Source organism: Typopeltis vanoorti, chromosome 5 (genome assembly GCF_054136105.1).
Source record: "Typopeltis vanoorti isolate ZY-2024b chromosome 5, IOZ_Tvanoo_1.0, whole genome shotgun sequence".
Lineage (NCBI taxonomy): Eukaryota > Metazoa > Arthropoda > Arachnida > Uropygi > Thelyphonidae > Typopeltis > Typopeltis vanoorti.
In genome coordinates this window covers 46,635,988-46,659,924 of record NC_143553.1, presented here as the reverse complement: position 1 = coordinate 46,659,924, position 23,937 = coordinate 46,635,988, and the positions used below count along the sequence as shown (strand labels likewise).

The window sequence follows — 23,937 nt, the reverse complement described above, 5'->3', positions numbered from 1 at the left end:
GATATTTATTTTCTATATTCTTGCCAAAGTCCTCCCATGACTTTTGTTTAGCTAGTTTTACACACTGTTTAGCTTTCTTACATTTGTCTCTGTATTCTGTAAGAGTAAAAGCTGACTTATTTGCCAGGAACTTTTGATATGCTTTCTTCTTTTCCTTCACTGCCTCTTTAACTTCCTGTGTCCACCAGGGAGTTCTGATTTTTTTATCCTTACAGACAACCTCACCACATGCCTCTCTGGCAGAATCAATCAATGTTTCCTTCAGAGTTTGCCACTGAATCTCCAAGGTTTGATTCCTGTTCTCAAACTCTTTCATTTTCTTTTCAATAATATTTCTGTATTTTAGTCTACAGTTCACATCTGAGAGCTGCTCAACTTTTATTCGCTTTAAAACTTTCTTACATGTTATTCTTTTCAATATGAAATTCAATTTTATCCTGCTCAAGACTAAATAGTGATCACTTCCAATTTCAAATCCTCTGTACACTCTGGTGTCCTGCACCAGGGAGAAAACATCACTATCAACAATAACATAGTCAATGAGACTTTTCTTATTCCTAGCCTCTTCTCTCCATGTGAATTTGTGCACATTTTTATGTTGGAACATGGTGTTAGTAATAACCAGTCCATGTCCTGAGCAGAAATCCAACAGATATTTGCCATTATTATTAGCTTTGCTCTTTTCTCCAAATTTTCCCAAAATATTTTTGTATGTCTCACAATCATTTCCTACTCTACTATTTAGATCCCCAACAAGGACCAACTTTTCCTTTTTCATTGTGTCAATTGCTTTTTCTAAAGCCTCAAAAAATTCCCCCACTTCTACCTTAGTAGAACCTTCTGTGGGACCATAGGCACAAATAAGTCTCATTGTCCAGTTCCCCATTCTCATATTTGCCCACATTACTCTACTTGAGACTGACTGCCATTCAAGAAGATTAGCCTCGTATTTTGTGTTGAATACTATGGCTACTCCTTCTTTTCCTTGATTGTCATTGCCTGAACATAACATTTTGTATTTATTGCTCAGAAAGATCTCACCAGTTTTGGTCTTTTTTGTTTCAGTCACCCCTATTATGTCGATCTGGTACTTATCTAATTCCTCAGCTAGCTCCATTTCTTTGCCATTCAGGCTTCTTACATTGATAGTACCAATCTTTAACTCTGGTGATGTTGAGTTGGGGTTTGTTTTCAGATTTGAAGGAAAGTGGTATTAAGAAAGTGGCATTATGAAGGAAAGTGGTATTAAACCTGATATCAAAATTGGAGGAGATGTTAATGTCAGCTCTTTGCTTTATGCGGATGATGTTATACTTCTAAATAAATCCGCTACAAGTCTGCAAGATTCTCTGACTAAATTGAATAGCTGTTGTAATAGATATGGTATGAAGGTCAGCAATAAAAAGACAAAGACAATGAAAATAGGCAGAATCATTGAAAATGTCAACTGCTTTGTAAATGGAGAACCTTTGGAACAAGTAAAACATTTCAGCTACTTAGGCACGATTTTTACTGAAGATGGTAAATTAAATATAGAAATAGACAACAGAATCAGCAAAGCTGGTATGGTGGGAAGTCAATTGAATAAATTCATATGGAATAAGAGAGAAATTAGTCAGAACACTAAATTAGCTGTATACAAGAAAGTGTTCAAACCAGTTTTAACTTATGGATCTGAGAGCTGGGTCAGAAGTAAAACACTTGACCAAAGACTAGAGACCGCAGATATGAGAGTCCTGAGAAAGATTAGAGGCGTGAACAGATGGCATCGATGGCAATATCATATTAAAAATGAGGATATTAGGAAAGAACCTGACATTGTCAGCATCCAGGAATGCATTAGCAGAGCTAATCTCAGGTGGTATGGTCACTTAAATAGAATGGGAGAGGAAAGATTAGCAAAACAAGTGTTCTCTGCCAGGTTGGCAGGAAAATGACCCAGAGGAAGACCAAGATATAGGTCGATTGATACGGTACAAAGTGCCTTAGACGATAGAAATATAAGATCTGATAATGTTGGAGTGTTGACAAGTAACAGACTGATTTGGAGAAAAATTGTAGATAGGAAGTTAGTAATGTAATTTATTCATGTAGTACTGTCATATCCTGTACATCCCTTGAGGGTACATGGCAGGAAATTGATGATGATGATGATGACAAAATTTTGTGATGATCTAAAATACCTAATTTCATTACATTTTGTCTAGCCATGGGCATAGTTGTCATATATAAATACAGACAGATATATACCATTATAGACCAAAGCAAATTAAATTGAAATTACTGTTAACACAGCATTGAGGGATATATAAAATAGGATAACTTTCCAAAACTGGGAATGATTTTAGCAGTGATCCCTGTTTAAATTTGGGCAATGAATAAGAGCTTCACAGCTTTCTTTATATAATATTTCCATTAAAAAAATGTAGCTTTGATATAACACTTTTGTCTTTTTCTGTTGAACCCTGCATCTAATAAAAGACTGGCAAGCATTAATTTATCAGAGTTTACAGTATTGAATGAGGTCATTCACAGAATTGAATGGAGTCACTCACAGAATTGGGGTTGCTTAATGGTCAAATCCTGACAACTCATAGGAGCCTTCCACAAAGCCTTTAAGGAATGTGGAGAACATTTCTTAAAGGGGTTTCTGACCCATTGTCCAATCATCACCTTCATATAACATCAGTAGGTATTCACTGGGTACCAAATGAATCAGGATGGACTGACAATTTAGAGCCAAAACAAATTGTGTTCTCTAGTGGCTTAAACCAGAAATAAAATGATGGTTCAATGTTACGAGATTTCATGCCAACTGGGATGTTGCCAGGTTAAACAAGGCTCCCACTGTTTTTATCAGGGAACCAGTAAACAATGAAAAGTCAGCTGTTGGAACAAACACATGAGAAGAATTGAGGAGTATCAATGTAAAGGAAATCAAACTTATGGAAGACATGGCACCAATTACATAAGTCCATGCACCACATGGATATAATTAATGTTACTGAGACAAATAAGACTAAAACAGATGAGATCCTACTAATGGATATGGAGTTTTTATTTTTGGGCGATAATGATCAAGAAAAGGAAGAAGTTGTAATAGCATTCAACAACAAACATAAAATGTTGACAGACTTCCCACAGAAGGTTCCCGAGGAGAACCTTCTGTGGGACATAACTTGACATAAAGAAAACGGAAAAGTTAGTCCCTTTTGTAGATCTAAACAGCAGAGTAGGAAATTAATTTCGAACATAACATACAGAGATGCTTTGGGAAAATTTGTAGAAAAGGACATGGCGTGAAGACACAAGAAATAAGAAAAGCCTCAGACTATGTTATTGTTGATAGCGATATCTTCATGCTTGTTCAGGATACAAGAGTATATAAAGGATTTGAAATTGAAAGTGATCACTTAGTTTTAAGTAGCAAAAAAAAAAAAAAAAAAAAAAATGAATACCACATTGAAAAGAACTATATGTAAGTAAGTTTTAAAACAAATTATTAAATTTGAGCAACTATTACAGGTAAACTGTAGATTTAATTATACAAACATTGTTTAAGAAAAAATGAAACAGTTTGAACATAAGAGCCAAACCTTGGGGTCCCATTGGCAAACTCTGAAGAAAACATTGATTGCTTCAGCTAGAGAGGCATGTGATGAAGTTGTCTGCAAGGATAGAAAAGTAAGAATACCATGGTACACACAAGAAGTTAAAGATGCAATCCTGAAAAAGAAGAACACATACTGATAGTTTTTTTTTCTTTCTTTTAAGGTTACAAGGTGGTCAGAATTCGTAGTGAAGAATTTATGGAGACAGAAACACATCTATGGAATAATTATTTTCCTTAGAATTAAGAAAATAACACTTGACATTTTGACCTCTGTATTGAGGTCATCATCAGGAAAGCATACATATGTACAGGACGCAAGCTACATATCACTACGCTACATTACACAAAAGTAAGACAGATCTAAATACTTTGGTAATTGTTTACCCTAGCGTGACCTTTGGGGGTAAAAAATTAAATTAAATTAAAATATTACTATATAAAATATATGCAAAAATAAAAATTAATTCACACAATAAAATAAGCAAAAAAGTTTTATAGCAGTACTACATTAAACAAATTCTATAGTCCTCTCATATTAAGATTTTCTGCTGTTTGGGGTTGTTCTGGATGCTATATTGGTTGAAGATGGATCCTCCAGATTCTTGGAATTATTAATCCATCATTCTTGTTTAGATTAAGATGATGTTTCAGGCCACGTGTTTCTCAAACCAGGTGCAAAGGGACTTGGTGCCTTTCCAGTTCATTCTGTGACATGTTTGAAATGTGTGGTCTGACAGGCCTCTTTTACCATAGTGGATGAATTTAATGTGCTGTTTATATTCGTGTTTTCTTATTGCGCTGGTGCACCCTGTTTTCCCCCTATATAGGTAGTTTGCAGGTGCATTGAATTTTGTAAACCCCTTGGTCTGCAAGGTATGGAAGAGGATCTTTGGATGAGCTGAGTAAATTTCTTAATTTTGTAGGAGGTCTGAATGTTGACTTAATATTGTATTTATGTAGCGTTCTATCTATTTTTACCTTAATATGAGACATCTTAATATGAGAGGATTATAGAATTTGTTTAACATAGTTCTGCTATAAACCTTTTTTTTTATCTGTATATTATTATACTGTTATGTATAAAAAGTTTATTTTATTTTATTTTCTGAATTAATTTTTATTTTTTCATATATTTTATATAGTAATATTTTATTTTATTTTTTTTTCACCAGAGGTCAGGTTAGGGTTAATGATTAACAAAGCATTTAGATTTATCTTACTTTTGTGTAGTGTAGTGTCATGTAGCTTGTGTTTCTTAAACTCGAACTTTCTTAATTATAAGTAAAGTAATTACTCCAACACGTGTATTTCTGTGTCCATAAATTCTTTACTATGACATACTGAAAGTTCCTAGCAAATAAGGTGACAGATGTTCTACAAGAATACAGAGAAAAATGTAAGAGAGTTAAGCTATGTGTAAAGGTAGCTAAATAAAAGTTATTGGAGGCTTTGATAAAAATATTATTAGTATTTATACACTACTCCATGGAGTCAAAAGACTCATCATGGGAGATCCATACTATCCATTAATACAATGCCCATCATACATCTTCTTAAACTTATTTACTGTTGGGGTGCTCACCAGTGCCGCACCCAGAGGGGTTGGCAAGTGGCAACCCCCAAAGAAAAAGGGAAAAAAAAAATAGAAAATTTTCCAAAAATCTTTTCCTAATTAAAATTAATTTTTTTATTTATGTTGTGTCTTCTATTTATATACTACTTATGAATTAGTGGTCACATAAGGTGGGAACCCTATAGCTCTCAGGAATCACGGCCGCTGTGAACACAAGGCGAATGAACTAGTGCTTGAGCAGACCGAGCACTACTTTGTTTAAAAAAATTTGAAAAACTGTTTGCAAAAGCTCCATGCAAAAATGCCATTGATGCAGTTTTGAAGTGTGACAACATGATATATCCTAACATCTATAACTTATTAAAAATATTTGTAATGCTTCCGGTAAAAACATGCATCAGTAAAAGATAATTTTCTACCTTATGCCTTTTAAAAGCCTATTTTAGATCTGCCATGACACAATCACGATTGAACGGACTTTGCTATACATACACAGAGAGATTAATGTAACCATGACTGAAATAATTCAAGAGCTTTGTAAAAAGAAAAGAAAACTGGATTTTATTCTTTAAATAAATTTTTATAATCACCTAATGAATTTTATTGAATTTGCATTAAAAATATTTTTATCCGTTCAACTCAGCTCCCCCCTAAGATTAAATCCTGAGTCTGCCACTAGTGCTCAACCACCTCTGATAATCCATTCCACTCGTTCACTACTTTCCAAGTAAAGAACATAGTCTGCACACCATTACCAACCACACTCTCAGAAAACTTTCCATCTACCGATACATATCATCCACTTCTTCTTCTGCACTCCCAGGTCTATAGCAAAAACAAGAATATATTTTGTCCTATTGGCCTCTATCTCACATCTGATTGTCTCAAATGAACCATTTCTCTCAGATCTACAAACTTCCTTAACTTCTATTTTTGTTGTTTGAAGTTCTTTAGCTATCATTAATAATACCTATTTCCTCTGTCTTTTCTGGAAATACAATATCCATTATTGTATCTATTATTATATCCCTGTAACTACACCATTCTCTGATAACCAGATCTCAGTGTTGCCAATAATTTTGTGCCAACTTAGCTAACCAATGCCAAAACTTCCTCTCTGTATAGAATCCCATAAGGCAAAATTTTCTGGAGGCTATTGAAATAGCTTAGAAACGGAAGAAAGAATTTGACCAGAATTGCTCAGCTGTTATTATCTGAGACCTCCAAGAAGTCAAGAATAATTGAGGGAAGCCATATATCATCCATACCATCTCTCATACCTTTTAAACTCATTCACCCTAGATGGGCTTACCAGTTCAACAGGCAATCAGTTCCACTCACTTGCTGCTCTGAGAGAGAGAGAAAGAAATCTAGCTTTATTAACCTAGCCCTTTATTAACCATGCACAAGATTAACTTCCATGGATACCCCATGTTCTCATTTTCCATTCTATATAATGAAAAATTTCATCAGATGATATCCTGTAGCATCCATTCAGAAGTTTATAGACTTCTATTATGTCATTCCCCCCCTTCTTTTTCTTTAGTTTACCTCTGGCTGTCTTCATAATCCGGAATCCCGATATCATCTCTTCTTTGCACTCTTTCCCCAGTGAACCCAGGTGACCAAATCTGCATGCAGATTTGGTCACCTGGAGCAGACAAATCAAGAAGGCCTTGTAAAGAGGTAGCATGAATTCTTTATTCTTCCATTTCAATATTTGTTTCAACATTGCAATTTTTGATATGTAACTTCTGAAATTTAAATTCCTATCACCATAATACCAAGATTCCTAGTCTCATCAGTTTCTCCATGCACAATCCCATCAACATAATATGTTGTTGGAAATCCCATTGTGCCAAAGTATATAAGTTTATACTTACAAGCATTTAATCGATAGCCATTATCACTTTGTTACATTTCCAGGTTATTTAAATCATTCTGTAAGTGCTCTCTGTATCCCAAAATGCATAACTTGACACTTTTCCACAAAATTGACATTCATTATGTTTTGCACATACTGTCAGTTTAAATCATCCTGCAAGCTCTTTACATCATCTTTATTAACTATTACCTTATTCAACTTTACATCATCAGCAAACAACTGAATATCTCCCTTCATATTATTTCCTATATCATTTATGTACAAATTAAACAGCAGTCGTATAAGCATGGGGCCCTGTGGCACACCATGAGTCACCTGCCTTTTCCTGTATTCTGCTCCTCCATATACTACTTTTTGATATCCATCCAGCAGCCTTCCTTTTATCCATATGACTAGTTTCATATCTATTCCCATTTTTTGCAGTTTTTGTAACAGAGATCCACGTGATATCCTGTCATATGCCTTCACAAAATCCAGCAGTATCGTTGTGTAGCCACTCCTTTTATCCAACTCAGCTGTCACTTTATTATAAAAAAGTTAGTAGATTATTAAGGCATGATTAACTCTTCACAAAGTCGTGCTGCCTCTCATAGAGTATCATACTCTTATCCATTCATTCCTGAATTCTCTTTTTGATCACCCTTTCCAGTACTTTTACCACTGCTCCTGAGATACCTATTGGTTTATAATTTGCTGCCACAGACTTAGCTCCTCTTTTTTGCAAAGGAATTATTTTGCCCTCCTTCCACTCTTGGGATTTTGTCATAGCTGAGACTTAAATTAAACAGCCTATTCAACGGCAGTTTCCCTGCACATTCTCTTAAAACACGAGCTGATATCCCATCCAATCCCACAGCTATATTTGCATTCATCTTCTGCAATATCCTAAGTATCTCCAACTCATCAACCTTTGTTCTCGCATCAGTCCCTGTCACTTCTGCGATAACAATATCTCCACCTGATGATATACTCTTGCAAAATGCTCACTCAGTAGCTCAATAATTTCATATGTTTCTGTTACCTCTCTGCCTTCTGCACTGTTTCAAGTTATCTTTTCATAGTCATTCTTCCTACTATTTGCCACATAACAAAAAAAAAAAAAAAAAAAAACCCTCCAGGATTTCGTTTCACCTGCTTGGCTAACTTTTCATAATCTGATTTTGCTTTCCTTTACATGCTGGGTTTCCTTACTACTGTTATAAAGAAGAATCTCCTTATATACTATTCACAACATTTTTTTTTTTTTTTCATCTCTTGCTCAATGATAATACTGATTCATTTAACTCCTTTCTGATTTACCCTCCTGACCTTGGGTATACAGCATTATTGCTTTCTTCAGATACCTCTTAAGAAAGCAGTTCATTATTCAAGAAAATCATTATGAACATCCTTCCTTTGCATATCTTTATGCCTTGATACTGCTTCAAGTTGCCTCTTAAGTGTATCCTAATCACCTGCCTTGTTGTTCCACATGTACCCCTTCTTAACTGGAATTTCCATGTTTTGCTACTTCCCAAGTCAAGATTACATAATGACTTTCTAGAGACCATTTGAAGACAATGTAGCCACCTTTTTTTATGGACAATTCTTCTGATCTTATAACAAGATTCAACATCTCATACCCTGATTCCCCCCCCCCCCATTACATTCTGCTTCAAATAATTATCTCTCAGTAAGTGTATAAATTTCAATTTTCTTCCTACCATGCGATATTTCCTCCTTCCAATCTGTCTCTGAAGTTGAAGTCCCCCCCCCATAATTATCTGAATTGCACTCATTGTACTAATCTTCTGATCCATGTCTTCCACAGCATACCTGGAACTCCCTGGCCTGTATTATATTTTGTTCTGTTGGCTTCAATCCCACACATATTAACTCAAAAGAACTGCCATCTCCCTGACCAACTCCTACTCTTGTTGGTTGCTCTTCTGCTATCATCGGTAGTACCCTACCCCCTGTCCTGTCTACTCTATCCTCCCTGAAAATACTAAACCCATCACATTTTATCCTTGTAACCATGTTAGCCAAGTCTCACTAATGCCTGTAACTTTTGGCAAGGTTGTACTAACTAGTGTCAAATACTTCTCCCTCTCCCAACCACCTTTACATTCTGACTACCCCATTCGATATTGTTGTCTGAGAGACTAGATCCCACATTTTTGTTCATCCACACTCATTCACTTCATGAGTGCTTCACATACACTCGTTTGCATCTGCCCTCATTTCTTTAGTTTTTCTGACATAGATATTCTATATTTAAGTTGGTAATGAACTAACTACTGGAAGAGATTTGATCAAAAATCAGGTGTAAATCAAGGATGTACATTATCTCTCCTCTTATTCATCATTTACTGTATATGGATTGCATTATGAAAGAAAGTGGCATTAAATCTGATATTAGATATCAGAGATATCACACTTAGCTCTTTGTTTTATGCAGATGATGTTGTACTCCTAAACAAATCCAGTGCAAGAATGAAATCACAGTAGAGACCACTGATATGAGAGTTATGAGAAAAATTAGGGATGTGAATAGATAGCATCAGAATCAAAAAAATAAGATATTAGGAAGGAACTTAACATTGTTATAACATTCAAGAATATGTGAGCAGAGCTAATATAAGGTGGTATGGTCACTTAAACAAAATGAGATAAGAATGATTAGCAAAACATGTGTTTGATGCTGAGATGGCAGGAAAAAGACCCACAGAAGACTGGGATCTTTGTGGACTGATTTAGTCAGAAGTGCTCTAGAAGACAAATATTAAATATGACAGTATTGGAATGCTAACAAGGAACAGACTAATTTCGAGTAAATTGTTGTTAGGAAATAACAATATTAACTTAATCATGTAATACTGACATAGTATCCTGTCAGTAGGAAATTGAGGATGATGATGAATTATAGTAAATAATCTAAACTATATTTGGGATTTAACTATATACTTCCTTAAAGGATTATATATTATTGTATCTGAAAAGTGTAGTTTATTTATTTATTTATTTATTTTTAATCAACAGTCCTGGGTGCCTGAATAGGTAATATATCTGCTTTGTAGTCAACAGGGCATGGGTTCAAATTTTGCTATACATGTGGATATTGGTGATTATCTTTAGGTGGTAGCTGAATTTCATTGTTCAGAGACCACTACTTCACTTATCATTCACTTATCACTTATCCATGTTTGATCACTAAAGCAGGGTTTCCAGTCCATGTAAAAATAAAAGATTTAAAAAAAATACAAATATAAATAAAAATTAATAAACATGAAAAAATAAATCTTCATCTGCCTGTGGTATCAGTGCTAGGTTTACAATCTTTTGTGTGTGAGAGACATAAAAAAAATAAAATGGTCTATTGTTTGGCTTAGTCAGGTGAAAGGCTAATTACCATTGCTTTCTTCTTCTTGCTGAAAGCTCAGAATATTCTTGAAAATTCAGAAACATTGATTTTTTTTAAACTTAGTAAATGATAAATTTGTTTCTTTGATTAAATTTAGATTACAATTTAATGACTTTGAAAAAAGTGTATCATTAATTTTTTTTTATATCTATATTTTTTGGGAACCATTTGGATTGAAAGGTATTCATTTGGTAAGTTAAACTTTTTTTTTTAAATCTTTTAATTCCTAATAAGTAACTGTACCAACTGAGGGTTTGTACACTTAATTATTATTTCATAGGCACTTTTCATTTTAATATTTGTAAATATTAAATGTGTAGTTGTTACTCATTATCCAGATAGATAAAAATGGGAACATGTTCTTTTAAATAATTAAATAGGTAATCAAATTAAAAAAAAAAGTTTAAATATATATCAGATTTTATATATATCTCAAGCACAAGAGGTCGCATATCCCATAGAAAATGAATGCCACATGTGAAATGGTCAAGAACAAAATAATCTTTAGATGTTCTTCTTAAAGAGTTGGAGGTTGTAGACTTTGGGGGAATACCTCAGGAGGGGGCGGGGAGGCTGTTCCACAGAACTGAGGTAGATGGAAGATAAATCAACTTAGAGTAATAGGTTCGGTGAGTCAGCAGATTAACTGTAAAAGGATGTTGGACATCTGGCGCTGGTGTTCCTGTAGTTTTAACAGAAATCAGGGATATAATGAATACTTTTGCACAGAATGGTTCTTTTGAAAATATCTGTAGAAGAGACATAATGCAGAAACTGACTGTCTTTGAGACAGTAACTGAAGAGAGGGAGAGATCAATCAACCAAATATCTCTCTAAAATTCTTTTAAAGAGATATTATATACAACACCCTAAATGTGAGATCAGTATTCCAAGGTTGGGTGGAGTTGTGGTTTTTATACATTAAGCAACTGGTGCAAAGAGAAATAATATCTTGATTTAAAAAAAAAAAAGGATGCTAAGTTTTTTGGAAGCTCAAAATGCTGTAGAAGTGATGTGAAAAAGGAAAAGTTGGTCCTTGATCAGAATTTCATGCTGGCTGAGGTGTCGCCTGGTTAAACAAGGCCCCCGTTCTTTTCAACAGGGAAGCAGGGCAAACAGTGAAAAGTCAGCTACGAACAAAACTTAAAACGCAACCTGTTTTTCGTGGCAGCCTCGAGTGCAACCTTGGTGTTGAGTAAGCTTCCTGTTTTTTTGTTGTTGTTTTGTTTGATTTTTTTTATTCAGTTAAAGTAGTTTCTTGTACTTTTTTTTTGTACTTTGAAGCAGAACTTCTACAGAATGAATATGCAAACTTACAAATATTTCCAAGTTTAAAAAAGAAAACATAAATATTTGTATTAAAAAATTAAATAAAAAAATAATATTTTTTTTCCTGTCTTCTGTTTCACATTATCAGATGATATTTGAATGAATGTATGAATCATTGAATACTGGTTAAACAAGGCCCCCATTCTTTTCAACAGGGAAGCAGGGCAAACAGTGAAAAGTCAGCAAACAAACAAAAAAAAAATCCACTGGGCATAAATAAAAAATTTAAATGCATTATGTATTAGTTCTTGAAATTATGTAACATATTTACTATCTCTAGAATGAACATGCACTGAGATTCAGTAAGGTAATAAAAGAAGCCTATTTACTTCTTTTTATTAGCTTATTATTATCATTAAACATGTTAATCTAGATTTGATCTGCAGCTAATTTTGAACTAATACCTAAAGAGGCAGTGAAGGAAAAGAAGAAAGCATGTCAAAAGTTCCTGGCAAATAAGTCAGCTTTGTTCTCTTAGAGAATACAGAGACAAATGTAAGAAAGCTAAACACTGTGTAAAACTAGCTAAACAAAAGTCATGGGAAGACTTGGGTAAGAACATAGAAAATAAATATCAAGAAGGTGGCAAAATATTCTGGAGGCTGTTGAAAAAGCTCAGAAATGGAGGAAAGAGTCTCTGTAAAAGGAATTCAAGATGATAAAGGTGATATGAAAACTAAAGAAAAAGATATCCTTGAAGTATGGAGTAATTACTTCAAATTGGCATCACTTATCTGCTCTATCAAAGACCAACCAATTCTCCTAGACCTACCTGGTGTATACCAGTTCCCTTGCAGCTGTAAATTGTCCTACTTTGGCCAAACAGGCAGGACAGCGAATGTCAGGATTTCAGAAAACAAAGACTACATCCGGTTTCACCAGTACAGCCCCTCTGGGCTTGCAGACCATGCCATAGATACCCGCCATAGAATTCGTTGGAAGAAAACTAAAATAATACACTGCAGCAAGTTCAAGTACAAAGATTATTCATGGAATCATCAGCAGCTCTAAAAAACGTTCCAAACTTCAACAAATTTGAGTGCATGAGACTGCCCCAAATTTGGGAGACTTACATCATGAGAACTTCAGCCCAACTGCCAAAACAATCCCAATTAGCCCGCTAGGGGGCATTAGGACTTTAGGAACAATATTAGTTTCTTGTCTTCTTCCTCATTTGCTTTTGTTAGTGCCTGTGTGCAAATACCATATTTGTATGTTCCTGAAGATGGCAACGTGACGTTGCCGAAATATTGAAGGTTTCCTTTAATTAATATCCGTTTTATGCGTTGTAAATTCCTTAAGTTAATTACCAGTTATGTATGACCAATGTATAAGCCTTGCTACAAGAATTGTTGTAATAGATATTTTATGAAGGTCAGCAATAACAAGACAAAGACAATGAAAATAGGCAGAATCATTGAAAATATCAGCTACATTGTGAATGGTCAACCTATAGAACAAGTAAAACATTTCAGCAATTTGTGAAAACATTAAATTAGCTGTATACAACACAGTATTTCAAACCCATTTTAACTTATAGATCTGGGTTAGAAATAAAACACTTGACCAAAGACTAGAGACCACAGATATGAGAGTCCTGAGAAAGATTAGGGGGTGGGAACAGATGGCATCAATGGCAATATCATATTAAAAATGAGAATATTAGGAAATAACTTGACATTGTTAGCATCTAGGTATGTGTTAGCAGAGCTGATCTCAGGTGGTATGGTCGCTTAATCAGAATAGGAGAGAAAAGATTAGCAAAACAAGTGTTTCTCTGTCGGGTTTGCAGGAAAATGACCCAGAGGAAGACCAAGATATAGGTGGATTGATACAGTAAAAGTTCCTTAGAAGATAGAAATATAAAATCTAATAATGTTGGAGTCTTGATAGGTAACAGATTGATTTAGAGGAAAATTGTAGATAGGAATTTAGTAATGATGTGTTTCATGTAGTACTATCATATCCTGTACATGTCAGGAATTTGATGATATCTATCTATCTAGTTATCTATATATATATATATATATATATATATATATATATATATATATATATTCACACACACACAACACACACACCCCTGTTCTGAGATATTCACTAGGCATTGTTGAATGGACCTAGCTAGAGGTGGAGAATTTAGACCGAAAAACTTGAAAATTGATGATACTGCACCATGCCCTCAATCCTCAAAGATTTGAATAGGCTGGAATTGTGGGCATGGGAAAATGGATAGAAGTTTAATGTCAGTAAATATCAAGGCATGCACTTTGGGTGATTAGATATCCAATGTTATATGATATTGATGGAATTATGCCAGAAGAAACTGATCAGGCTAGGAATCTTGGAGTTTTAGCAGACAAAAAGTTGAAGTTCAAGGGTAATATAGCAAAGATTGTAAATACAACTCAGAGAATAATTGCAGTGTTGAAATGAACTTTGGTATGTAAAAATAAAGATGTCATTTTGCTTGTTTACAAGGTCATGATAAGACCTCACTTGAACTTCTGTGCCCAGGTCTGATCTCCTGGTTTCCATTGTGATTCTGATACAGTGGAGAGATTGCAAAGGAGTGTTAAAAATGATATCAGGATTATGGAATACTGCTTATGAAGACATAGTGAGAATTTTTAGACTGCAGACACTAACAAACAGGAGAAAGAGGGGGTGATATGATTGAGAATTACAAACTTCTGAAAGGGTCATACAGGATTTCAGTTGATGGAAATTTTCATTTTATGGAGGGTGGAGAATAGACGAGAGGTCATCTTTGGAAGTTGAGAATGAATGCTACCAAGAAGATGGGTAAGATCTAGATTTTTCTCTCATAGAGTGGTATGTGATTAGAATGGATTGCCATTGGATGTTGTGTGTGCAATCAGTGTGAATGACAAGAACAAGTATGACAGCTGGTGCATGTAACTTCAGTTGATCACATTGGGAAGGATTTGACAAGCAACTTATAACTATTTGCTGATATGCAGCACTTGCAGATATGTAGCCTCCCTCGATGAGTCCATGACTTCCTGAAGGTTTCTCTTAATAATAATAATAATAATAATAATAATAATAATAATAATTTTTTTTGTATATTTTACTTATTTTTTATTGTCTGGAAACCCTGCCCTAGAGACCATGCATGGAACTTTTTTTTAAACCAGTTCAGGCTTCCAATAAGTAGGATAGTGGTCTCACACCACAGTGAAATTCATCTTCCACCTAAAGAGAATTGCTAACATAGCAGCCTGTTTGTTGGAGAGCAGATTATGCAAACCACTCAGCCAACCAGGCTGCAAAAAGGCCATTCACCTGAATATGGATCACATTATGAAGGAATATGGCATTAAATCTGATATCATAATTGTAGAAGTTAATTTATTTTATACTTCTAAATAAATTCAGCACTTGTCAGCAGGATTCTCTATCTCAGTTGAATAACTGCTCTAATAATTTGGTATGAAAATCAGCAATAAGAAAGACAAAGACCTTGAAAATAGAAAAATTGAAAACATCAACTGCATCCTGATTGGAGAACCTATAGACATTTCAGCAAAACATTTCAACTATTTAGGCATCATTTTTAGTGATGATATAAAATTAAATAAGGAAATTAATGAATTATCAAAGTTCATATGGTAGGAGGTCAGCTGAATAAATTTATATGGAATCAGAGAAAAATTAGCCAAATTACTAAACTGTATGTTTACAAGAGAGTGTTCAAACTAGTTTTATCTTATGGATCTGGGAACTGGATTGGAAATAAAACACTTGATCGAAGACTGGAGACCGCCGATATGAGGGTTCTGAGAAAGATTAGGGGAATGCTGAGTGGTTAGAGTAGCTGCTCTCCAACCAGCAGGTAATGGTTTGAATACTGCCATGGGTGTGGATGTTTGTGATTGCCTTTAGGTGGGAGATCCATTTCATTGCCCAGTGTGAGACCACTATGCTGCTTATTGGGGGCCTGAAGTGGCTTGAAAAAATTCCACATTTGGCACTCTAGAGCAGGGTTTCTGGACCATATAAAAATAATTTAAAAAATTACAAGAAATATATCTAAATTTGATAAAAATAGCAAAAAAAAACTTCCTTAGCTCACCCATGGTGCAAATGTACTATAGGCTTATAATAACCTTTTGTGGGCGGGAACCTCATAACAAAACAAAAACAAAAGATGCATCAGTGGCAGAATCATATTGAAAAATGAGGATATTAGGAAGGAACTTGACATTGTCACCATTCAGGAATGTGTGAGCAGAGCTAATCTCAGGTTGTATGGTCACTTAAACAGAATGGGAGAGGAGAGGTTACAAAGACACTGTTTTTTTGCCAGGTTGGCAAGAACCAGAGGAAGACAAAGATCTAGGTAGATAGCCACAGTATGAATTCCTTAGGAGACTGACAACATGATCTGATTAACATTGGAGTCCTAATAGATAGCACATTGATTCGGAGGAAAATCGCTGATAGGTGATTAATAATGATGTTCATTTTTCATGTAGTACTATCATCATATCTGGTATATTCCCTTGAGAGTACATATCCAGGATTTGATGATGATGTTCATGAAGTAATAATAAATGAAGTAAGTTTATGTCTAATAGTTTGAGGTTAATTTTCTGTCTTTATAGCATTTTTTAAAATTAAAATATTAAATATTATAATCATATTTATTTAGTTTAATCTTGATTTGGGAGTAATAAAAAAATAAAAACTCTGTTCAAATCACCTCTTTGGGATAGTAAAAGCATTGTCATTAAGAGTTTTGTATCTGACTTTGGATGCACTTAGATTTTGGCTTATACTGAAGTACCTTGAAAAATAGAAAGGCTGTTTTTGGTATGTGTCTAAAAGATAGCATATTATTATTGTTACATGACACCTCCAGGGAGTCCAGAGACTCATCGAGGGAGGGCATCTATTCAACAGCTCTCCATTCTCCACCATTCGATACACCAACTACAATGAACCTCAACTACCTTCATCATCTACACCAACGTCATCTACCTACCATCACCACCACTAGTGTTTTCACAGACAATCACAAACATCCATGTCCGCAGTGGGATTCAAACCCATAGCATTTTGGCTTGAGAGCAGATATGCTAGCCACTCGCCAAGTAGGCTGGCTATTCTTGAATGTTTCTTCTCTCTCTCGCTCTCTCTCTATGTCACAAAGCAAGAAATGATTCTGTCCATTGTTAAGAACTTCTCAACTAGCTGTGTATGTAATGTTTGGATCGCTGTTAAAAATCATCATCATCATCAAATTCATGATATATACCCTCAAGGGATGTACAGGATATGATTGTACGACATGAAAAATTTACATCATTACTAACTTCCTATCTACAATTTTCCTCCAATACCTTGCTTTTATTATAGCAGAATTAACAACATTGTTTAAAACAAATTTTAAATTAATTAACAACAGTGCTAGTACCCTCATCTGTCATACAGGATATCGTGATAATACTACATGAATAAATTACATCATTACTAACCTCCTATTGACAATTTTCCTTTAACTTAATCTGTTATCTGTGAAAACTCCAGTATCATCATCTTATATGCCTATCTTCTAAGGCACTTTTTACTGTATCAATCCACCTATATCTTGATCTTCCTTCTGGGTCTTTTTCCTACCAACCTGGTAGAGAACACATGTTTTGCTAACTTTCATCTCCCATTCTGTTTAGGTGACTATACCACCCGAGATTATTATTATTATCATGTGACACCTCCAGGGAGTCCAAGGACTCATCGTGGGCAGGCACACTACTCTACTTTGCTAAATACATTTCATCCTCCATACTACTACTTAATTCTCCACCTACGACACTATTACCATTAACGCTATCTATCGCCCATCCTCACCAACAACAGTATTTTTTTTTGTCTGTAAATTGCGTGTGTTCTGAAGGCCAATTTGTCTGTATGCAGGATGAAAAACCTGAGTTTCCAGGAGAAAAAATCCTGCTATCACCGTATGAGATTGGCTAACTCACCTTCAACTGAAAAAGCCCATATAAGGATTCCCCTCGTCATGACGAGAATCGAACCCAGGTCTTTTCCAATCGAAGGGTGCAATGTTCTGCTATTCTTCCAATTTTACTACAGTGGTTACGGATTAGCTTGTTAACAATGCCAAGTTCTTTCCTAATATTCTCATTTTTAATACCATTGATACTACCATTCATGCCATCTGTTCACTCTCCTATCTGTGGTCTCTATTCTTTGATCAAGTATTTCATTTCCAACTCAGTTCTCAGATTCACAAGTTAAAAATTGGTTTTAAGTATGCAGCTAGTTTTGCGTTTTGACTAATTTCTCTCTTATTCCATATAAATTTATTCAGTTGAGTTCCTTACCATGCCAGCTTTGCTAATTTTGTTGTCTATTTCCATATTTAATTTGCCATCTTCACTAAAAATTGTTCATAAATAGCTGAATTGTTTTACTTGTTCTCTAGGTTCTCCTAGAGAACAAGGATGCAGATGATGCTTTCAATATTTCTGTCTGTTTTCATTTTCTTTGTATTGTTGAACTTCATACCAAATTTATGATGCAGGTATTCAATTTAGTCAGAGAATCCTTGTATTCCTATACTAGATTTATTTAGAAGTATAATATCATCTGCATAAAGTAAGAGCTGAGATTAACATCTTCAATTTTGATATTGTTGGACCACTGCTGTTTAATCTGTTCATTAACGATATAGGGAAGGATCTAAGTGGAACACTTCATTTGTTCGCTGATGATGCAAAGTTGGGTAGGGCGATAGTGAATGCAGAAGATGTCAAAGTCTTGCAGGATGACTTAGATAGATTGGAGTTCTGGGCTAAGGAGAATAGATGTCAATTTAATGTGACAAAATGTAAGGTTATGCATTTTGGGGTGAAAAGATTAGCAGCAATATACCTCATTGATGGAACTGTACTCCAAGAGATTGATGAGGCCAAGGACTTGGGAGTGTTGGTGGATAGGGAGATGAAGTTTAGGGGGCACATTGCAAAAGTAGCTAAATCAGCTCATCAACTCACTTGGTTGTTGAAAAATACCTTGACGAGTAGAGACAAGCAAGTTATTGTACCTCTGTACCGAGCCCTGATAAGACCTCATCTCAACTACTGTGCCCAGATTTGGTCACCTCGGTTCATTCTTGATGGGGAGGAGGTGGAGAGGATCCAGAGGTGAGTGACTAAGATGATAGCAGGTCTATGGAATGAACCATATGAGAACAGGTTGAAGATTTGTGGGTTGCAGAAACTAGTTGATAAGCGGAAAAGGGGAGATATGATTGAGACATTCAAATTGCTAAAAGGATTCTATAGGATTAATTCAGAGGATATTTTTGAGATCAGGACTTGTGGTGGGAGAACTAGGGGACACCTATGGAAGCTGGGCAAGAGTGTGGTTAACAGGGGTGTTAGAGCTGGGTTCTTTACTTTTAGAGTGGTAAATGAGTGGAATAAGCTGCCAGAGTCTGTTGTGGGTGCTATGACAGTGAGCAAGTTCAAGGCAAGATATGATAGATACTGTGAGAATGTTGAATAGTTGTGTGGACATGATGTTTAGGGCCTCCCTCGATGAGGCTAAGGACTCCCTGGAGTAGCCCGAAATAATAATAATAATAATATCAGGTTTAATGCCACTTTTCTTCATAATGTGACCCATGTAGATAATATGAATGCTTATCTCACATGTAATTTAACATAAAACTATCTTCCTGTACCTCTTTCAATTCTAACTGCTAACTTACAGTTTAAATGAAGATTATGTATTGCTTGATATAATGTCCTACTTACACCATATAACCGTAGTGTTTTGAATAGTTTTCCTCTTTTGCACCTTGTCAATATGCCCTTCATGATCTATGAAACTTAAATACAAATCCTTGTCATATTCCCAAGATTTCTCAACTATTTATCTTAAAGTTAAAGTCTGATCCTGACAACTTTTATTTGGCCTGAATCCTCCTTGTTTTTTACCAAGCTTCCTTTCCAGAATTTTTCTTGGCCATTTTCCAAGTAGACTTGCATAAATCTTACCATGAACACCCACTAGGGGAAATTCCTCTGTAATTCTGACATTTAGTTTTGTTTTGTTTTTTATTTTTATAGTTTTTTTTATCGGTGGGTACTATGAGAGCTCTATTCCAATCATCCAGAATTCCAGCCTCTTATCAGACCTTCTGAATTATGCAGCGTAACCACTGTGAAAGACTAATATCTCCATATTTGAGCCTTTCTGGTCGAATGTTATCTATTCCAGCTTCTTTTCCACATTTCATGTTTTTGATTGATTTTTCTATTTCAAGTATTGATATGTATTCCTGATCGCCTTCCTGTTAAGTGTTGTCTACCACCATGCTATTACTGCTTGTTTCATTTTGCAGTGTTTCAAAGTAATTACTCCAGGCATCTAGAATATCTTCAGTTTTCATGTGATCTTTATCATCTCTGATTCCTTTTACAGTACTCTTTTCTCCATTTCTAAGCTTTTTCAATACTTTTTTTAGAATATTTTGTCACCTTCCTGATATTTACTTTCTATGTTCTTACTAAAGTTTTCCCATGACTTTTGTATTTTCTCTGAGTACCATTTGACTTAATTGTCAGGAACTACTACTCTTTTTTCTTAGTACTATTCTTTTTTACTCAATACTACTCTTTTTTTCTTTTCCTTGACTGTCTCTTTAACTCCTTCGGTCCACCATGGTATTTTGATTTTTATATTCTTGCAGAGAAACTCATACATGCCTCTCTTGGTGTTTTTTTGGTTCTGAATGTATATTTGCCTGTATTGGGTCCAAAGCCACATTGGAATTGTACAAAATAAGACTGCATATATTACAGTTATAGTAGCAAACAAATTAATATGAACACTCACATTTTAAAGAATAATTTTAATTTTGCAAGAAAATAAGTAAAAAAAAAAAAAATTAACTCCAACTTTACCTAATAATTTATATGTGGTTCTCAGTTCCTAATTAAGTTCATTAATTTGACTCAGGCATAGCCTCTACCAACATAGAACACGTTTTTTTTTTTTTTTATTTCTACATCTCAATAGCATACTTTTATAATGGAGATTGTATTAAGTTCTACTTTGTATCACAATTTAATTTTCCAAGTCTCTTTCACTATGGTTCACATATTTTCTATTGGGTTAATGTCAGAAGTGTTACCTGCCCACTGATGGTATGCTGTTTTTTTAAGAAACTCCTTCACCTTTTTTTTTTTTTTTTGAAGTGTGGCATGGAGCGAGATCCTGTTGGAAGATGAGTTCTTTGTCTTTCTGGATCTGTGTGACCACTCTTTTCTCAAATATTTTTATGTATTGGTCGCTTTTCATCATACTGTCAACAGGCACAAGTGATCCTGAACTGTCATGTGTAAAACAACCACAGAACATCTTTTTAATTGGGTGTTTAGGAGCTTATTGAATTTAGGTGGAAGAAGTCTTCTTGGCTGCTGATTTGCAAACATAGGGTCCTTGCTCTCCTTGGAAAAAGAAATGGCTCTAATCTGAGAATATAACCTTCTTCCATTTCTCAACAGTCCAGTCTTTGTACCCTTTTTTTGTCCACTGAAGCCTCTTTTTCTGCATAGCCTTCCTCAACAGTTGTTTTATTTTGGTCTATAGGCAGTCCTCCTTGCTTCCAGCAATCTTCGATGGACTATCATGTCAGAAATATTAATCCCATTAGTTGTCAAGTCTCTATTTAGTCTACAGCAGACAAACTTGGATTCATTTTGCTTTTCCTAAGTAAACGATCTTGAGTAAATGTAGTTTTCCTTTTCTGTCAGGAGAAAAGGAAATATTAATGTGTTTTTAAACCACTTTAAAAGCTCATTAACAGTACCCAAGCCAACATCATACTCATTGGCAATTTGTCTTTGATTCATGAATGTGTGTTGAGAAAAAGTACATATTTTTGAACATTTTCTTGGATGTATCTATTTTATAGCTACATAAAATGAATAAAACATTATGAATGTTAACTTGTTTACACTATTAAAAGCACACAACACTATTAATAAATATCATAGAGACCGTTAAAACCTTTATAACACACAGCATTCAACCAAAATAGTGAACTAAAAGCAAAACTAAAAATAGTAAACTGAAACCAAACCAATATTATTGTGAACTAAAACAAAAAAAAGCAAACCAAAATCAAAAACTAAACTTGATGAAAATTTGACTTATTCAGATTAATTTATATGCTACTGTATCAGGAAGTAGAAAGGTTAACAAGTGGAGTTCTGCAGGGTTCAGTTCTGGTATCATCTCTACTCAGTCTTTATGTCAGTGATATTGTAACAGGACTACAGAGAGATGGTCAGTTGTTACAGATGTGAAGCTTGGGATTATTAGTAATAGTGCTGGTGTTTTGGCTCTTCAAGAGGATTTGAATAAACTGGCATTAAACTGACATGGGGATGTCAGTTTAATGCAACTAAATATAAGGTTTTAAAATTTGTGATCCACAGATGGGGTGTTTTTTTCCTCACTTGGTGGAGTTATACTGGAGGAAGCAAGGAATCTTTGGGTGATTGTGGATAGAGATTTAAAGTTTTGAGGTCATATTGCAATGGTTGTGAAGACATCTCAGAGAATTGTGGCAACGTTGAGAAGAACATTGACCACAAGAGATAAAAGTATGCTGGTCCCATTGTATAAAGCTTTGATTGGACCACATCGGGATTTCTGTGCTTATATCTGGTCACCAAGATTTTAAGGGGTTAAGTAACCTTGGTGAGTGTGCTGAGACAGATAACTAAAATGATGTCAGGACTGTACGATATTGAGTATGAGGATAGACCAATGGCATGTGAACTGCAGAGTTTGGAGGATAGAAGGCAAAGGGAGGGGAATATGATCAAGAGACATTTAAGCTGTTGAAGGGTTACTATATTAACACTGAGGAGGTTTTTCATATGGTAAAACAAGGGAAAGGAACAATAATAAGAGGCCATCCCTGTTAGTTGCAAAAGGAGGTGGTGAGTAAAAGGGTAAGAAGTAAGTTTTTTGCATGGAGAATAGTAGGATCATGGAATACATTGCCTGAGAAGATGGTAAAAGTGCAGACTGGGGATGGTTTTAAGGAATGGTATGATAGACTTTGTGTTCACTAGTGTTGACCACCTGTGATGAATCTTGTCACTCCATAGGGGTCAGGAAAATAATAATAAATAAGTGAACAGCAAAAAAGGATTCATGCCAGGGAAAAGTATAATTAATGCAATTTATGAATTAAAAGCTGTTATTAAAGTTCAATAGAAATAAATAATAGCATATATAAGCTTTATAGATTTTCAAAAAGCATTTGACACAGTAAGCCATGAAAAGTTAAAAGAAATATTAAAAGACATGCAAATTGATACAGAAGACCTCAGAATAATAATAATAGAATTATACTGGAATCAGAAGACACAAATTATAAATGTGTCTATAATTTATAGACACATTTATAATGTTACAAATTATAAATAATGAAACAATAGATATCAAAAGAGGAATGAGAGAAGGGTGTATAATATCCCCTATGCTTTTCAATATACCGTATATTCCGGCATATAAGTTGACTTTTCAGCACTGAAAAAAAAAAAGTACTAAATTTTTTAGGTCGACTTATATGCCGGGTCAAAAATTGATTGCTTTCCAAGAAAAAACTAGTACGTATCATATTCTGTTAAATTTATTAGCAATATACAAAAAGGGTAAATAAGTAAAAATATTTCAACTTACATCAAATTTATTTACAGAAAAAATTATTTACATGTTATATAATTATTTATTTACAAAAGAAAATAGGTAGGTAACTACATAATTAAAATTTAATTTTCACTGTTTGAATGTATGAAAAGTTCATTGTACACTGGTTCTGTAATTTCTTCTGGTATATTGTCATATAAATTGTATTTATTTTCTCCATCAGATTTAGCATCAATTTCATCATCATTGTAAACAAAATCATCTTCCGAGCCATCTAATTTGTTAGATATAGCACATTTTTTAAAAGATTTTATTACTATATCTGGTTTTATTTCATCCCATGCTTTCGCTATCCATTCACACATAGTTACCAAAGACGCATGTCGCATTTGTCCTCCTTTTGTGTTACT

General features: G+C 34.5%; 1 protein-coding gene across 1 annotated transcript in view; it reads left to right on the top strand.

Annotated features, from left to right (window-relative positions):
• LOC150106356 (lipase maturation factor 1-like) overlaps nt 1-23,937 on the top strand; it is a 239,147-nt gene that overhangs the window by 39,177 nt on the left and 176,033 nt on the right. Inside the window, exon 4 of the mRNA XM_090393097.1 lies at nt 10,655-10,665. Coding sequence (XP_090249223.1) covers nt 10,655-10,665 — 11 coding nt within the window. The remainder of the gene's footprint in view (nt 1-10,654; nt 10,666-23,937) is intronic.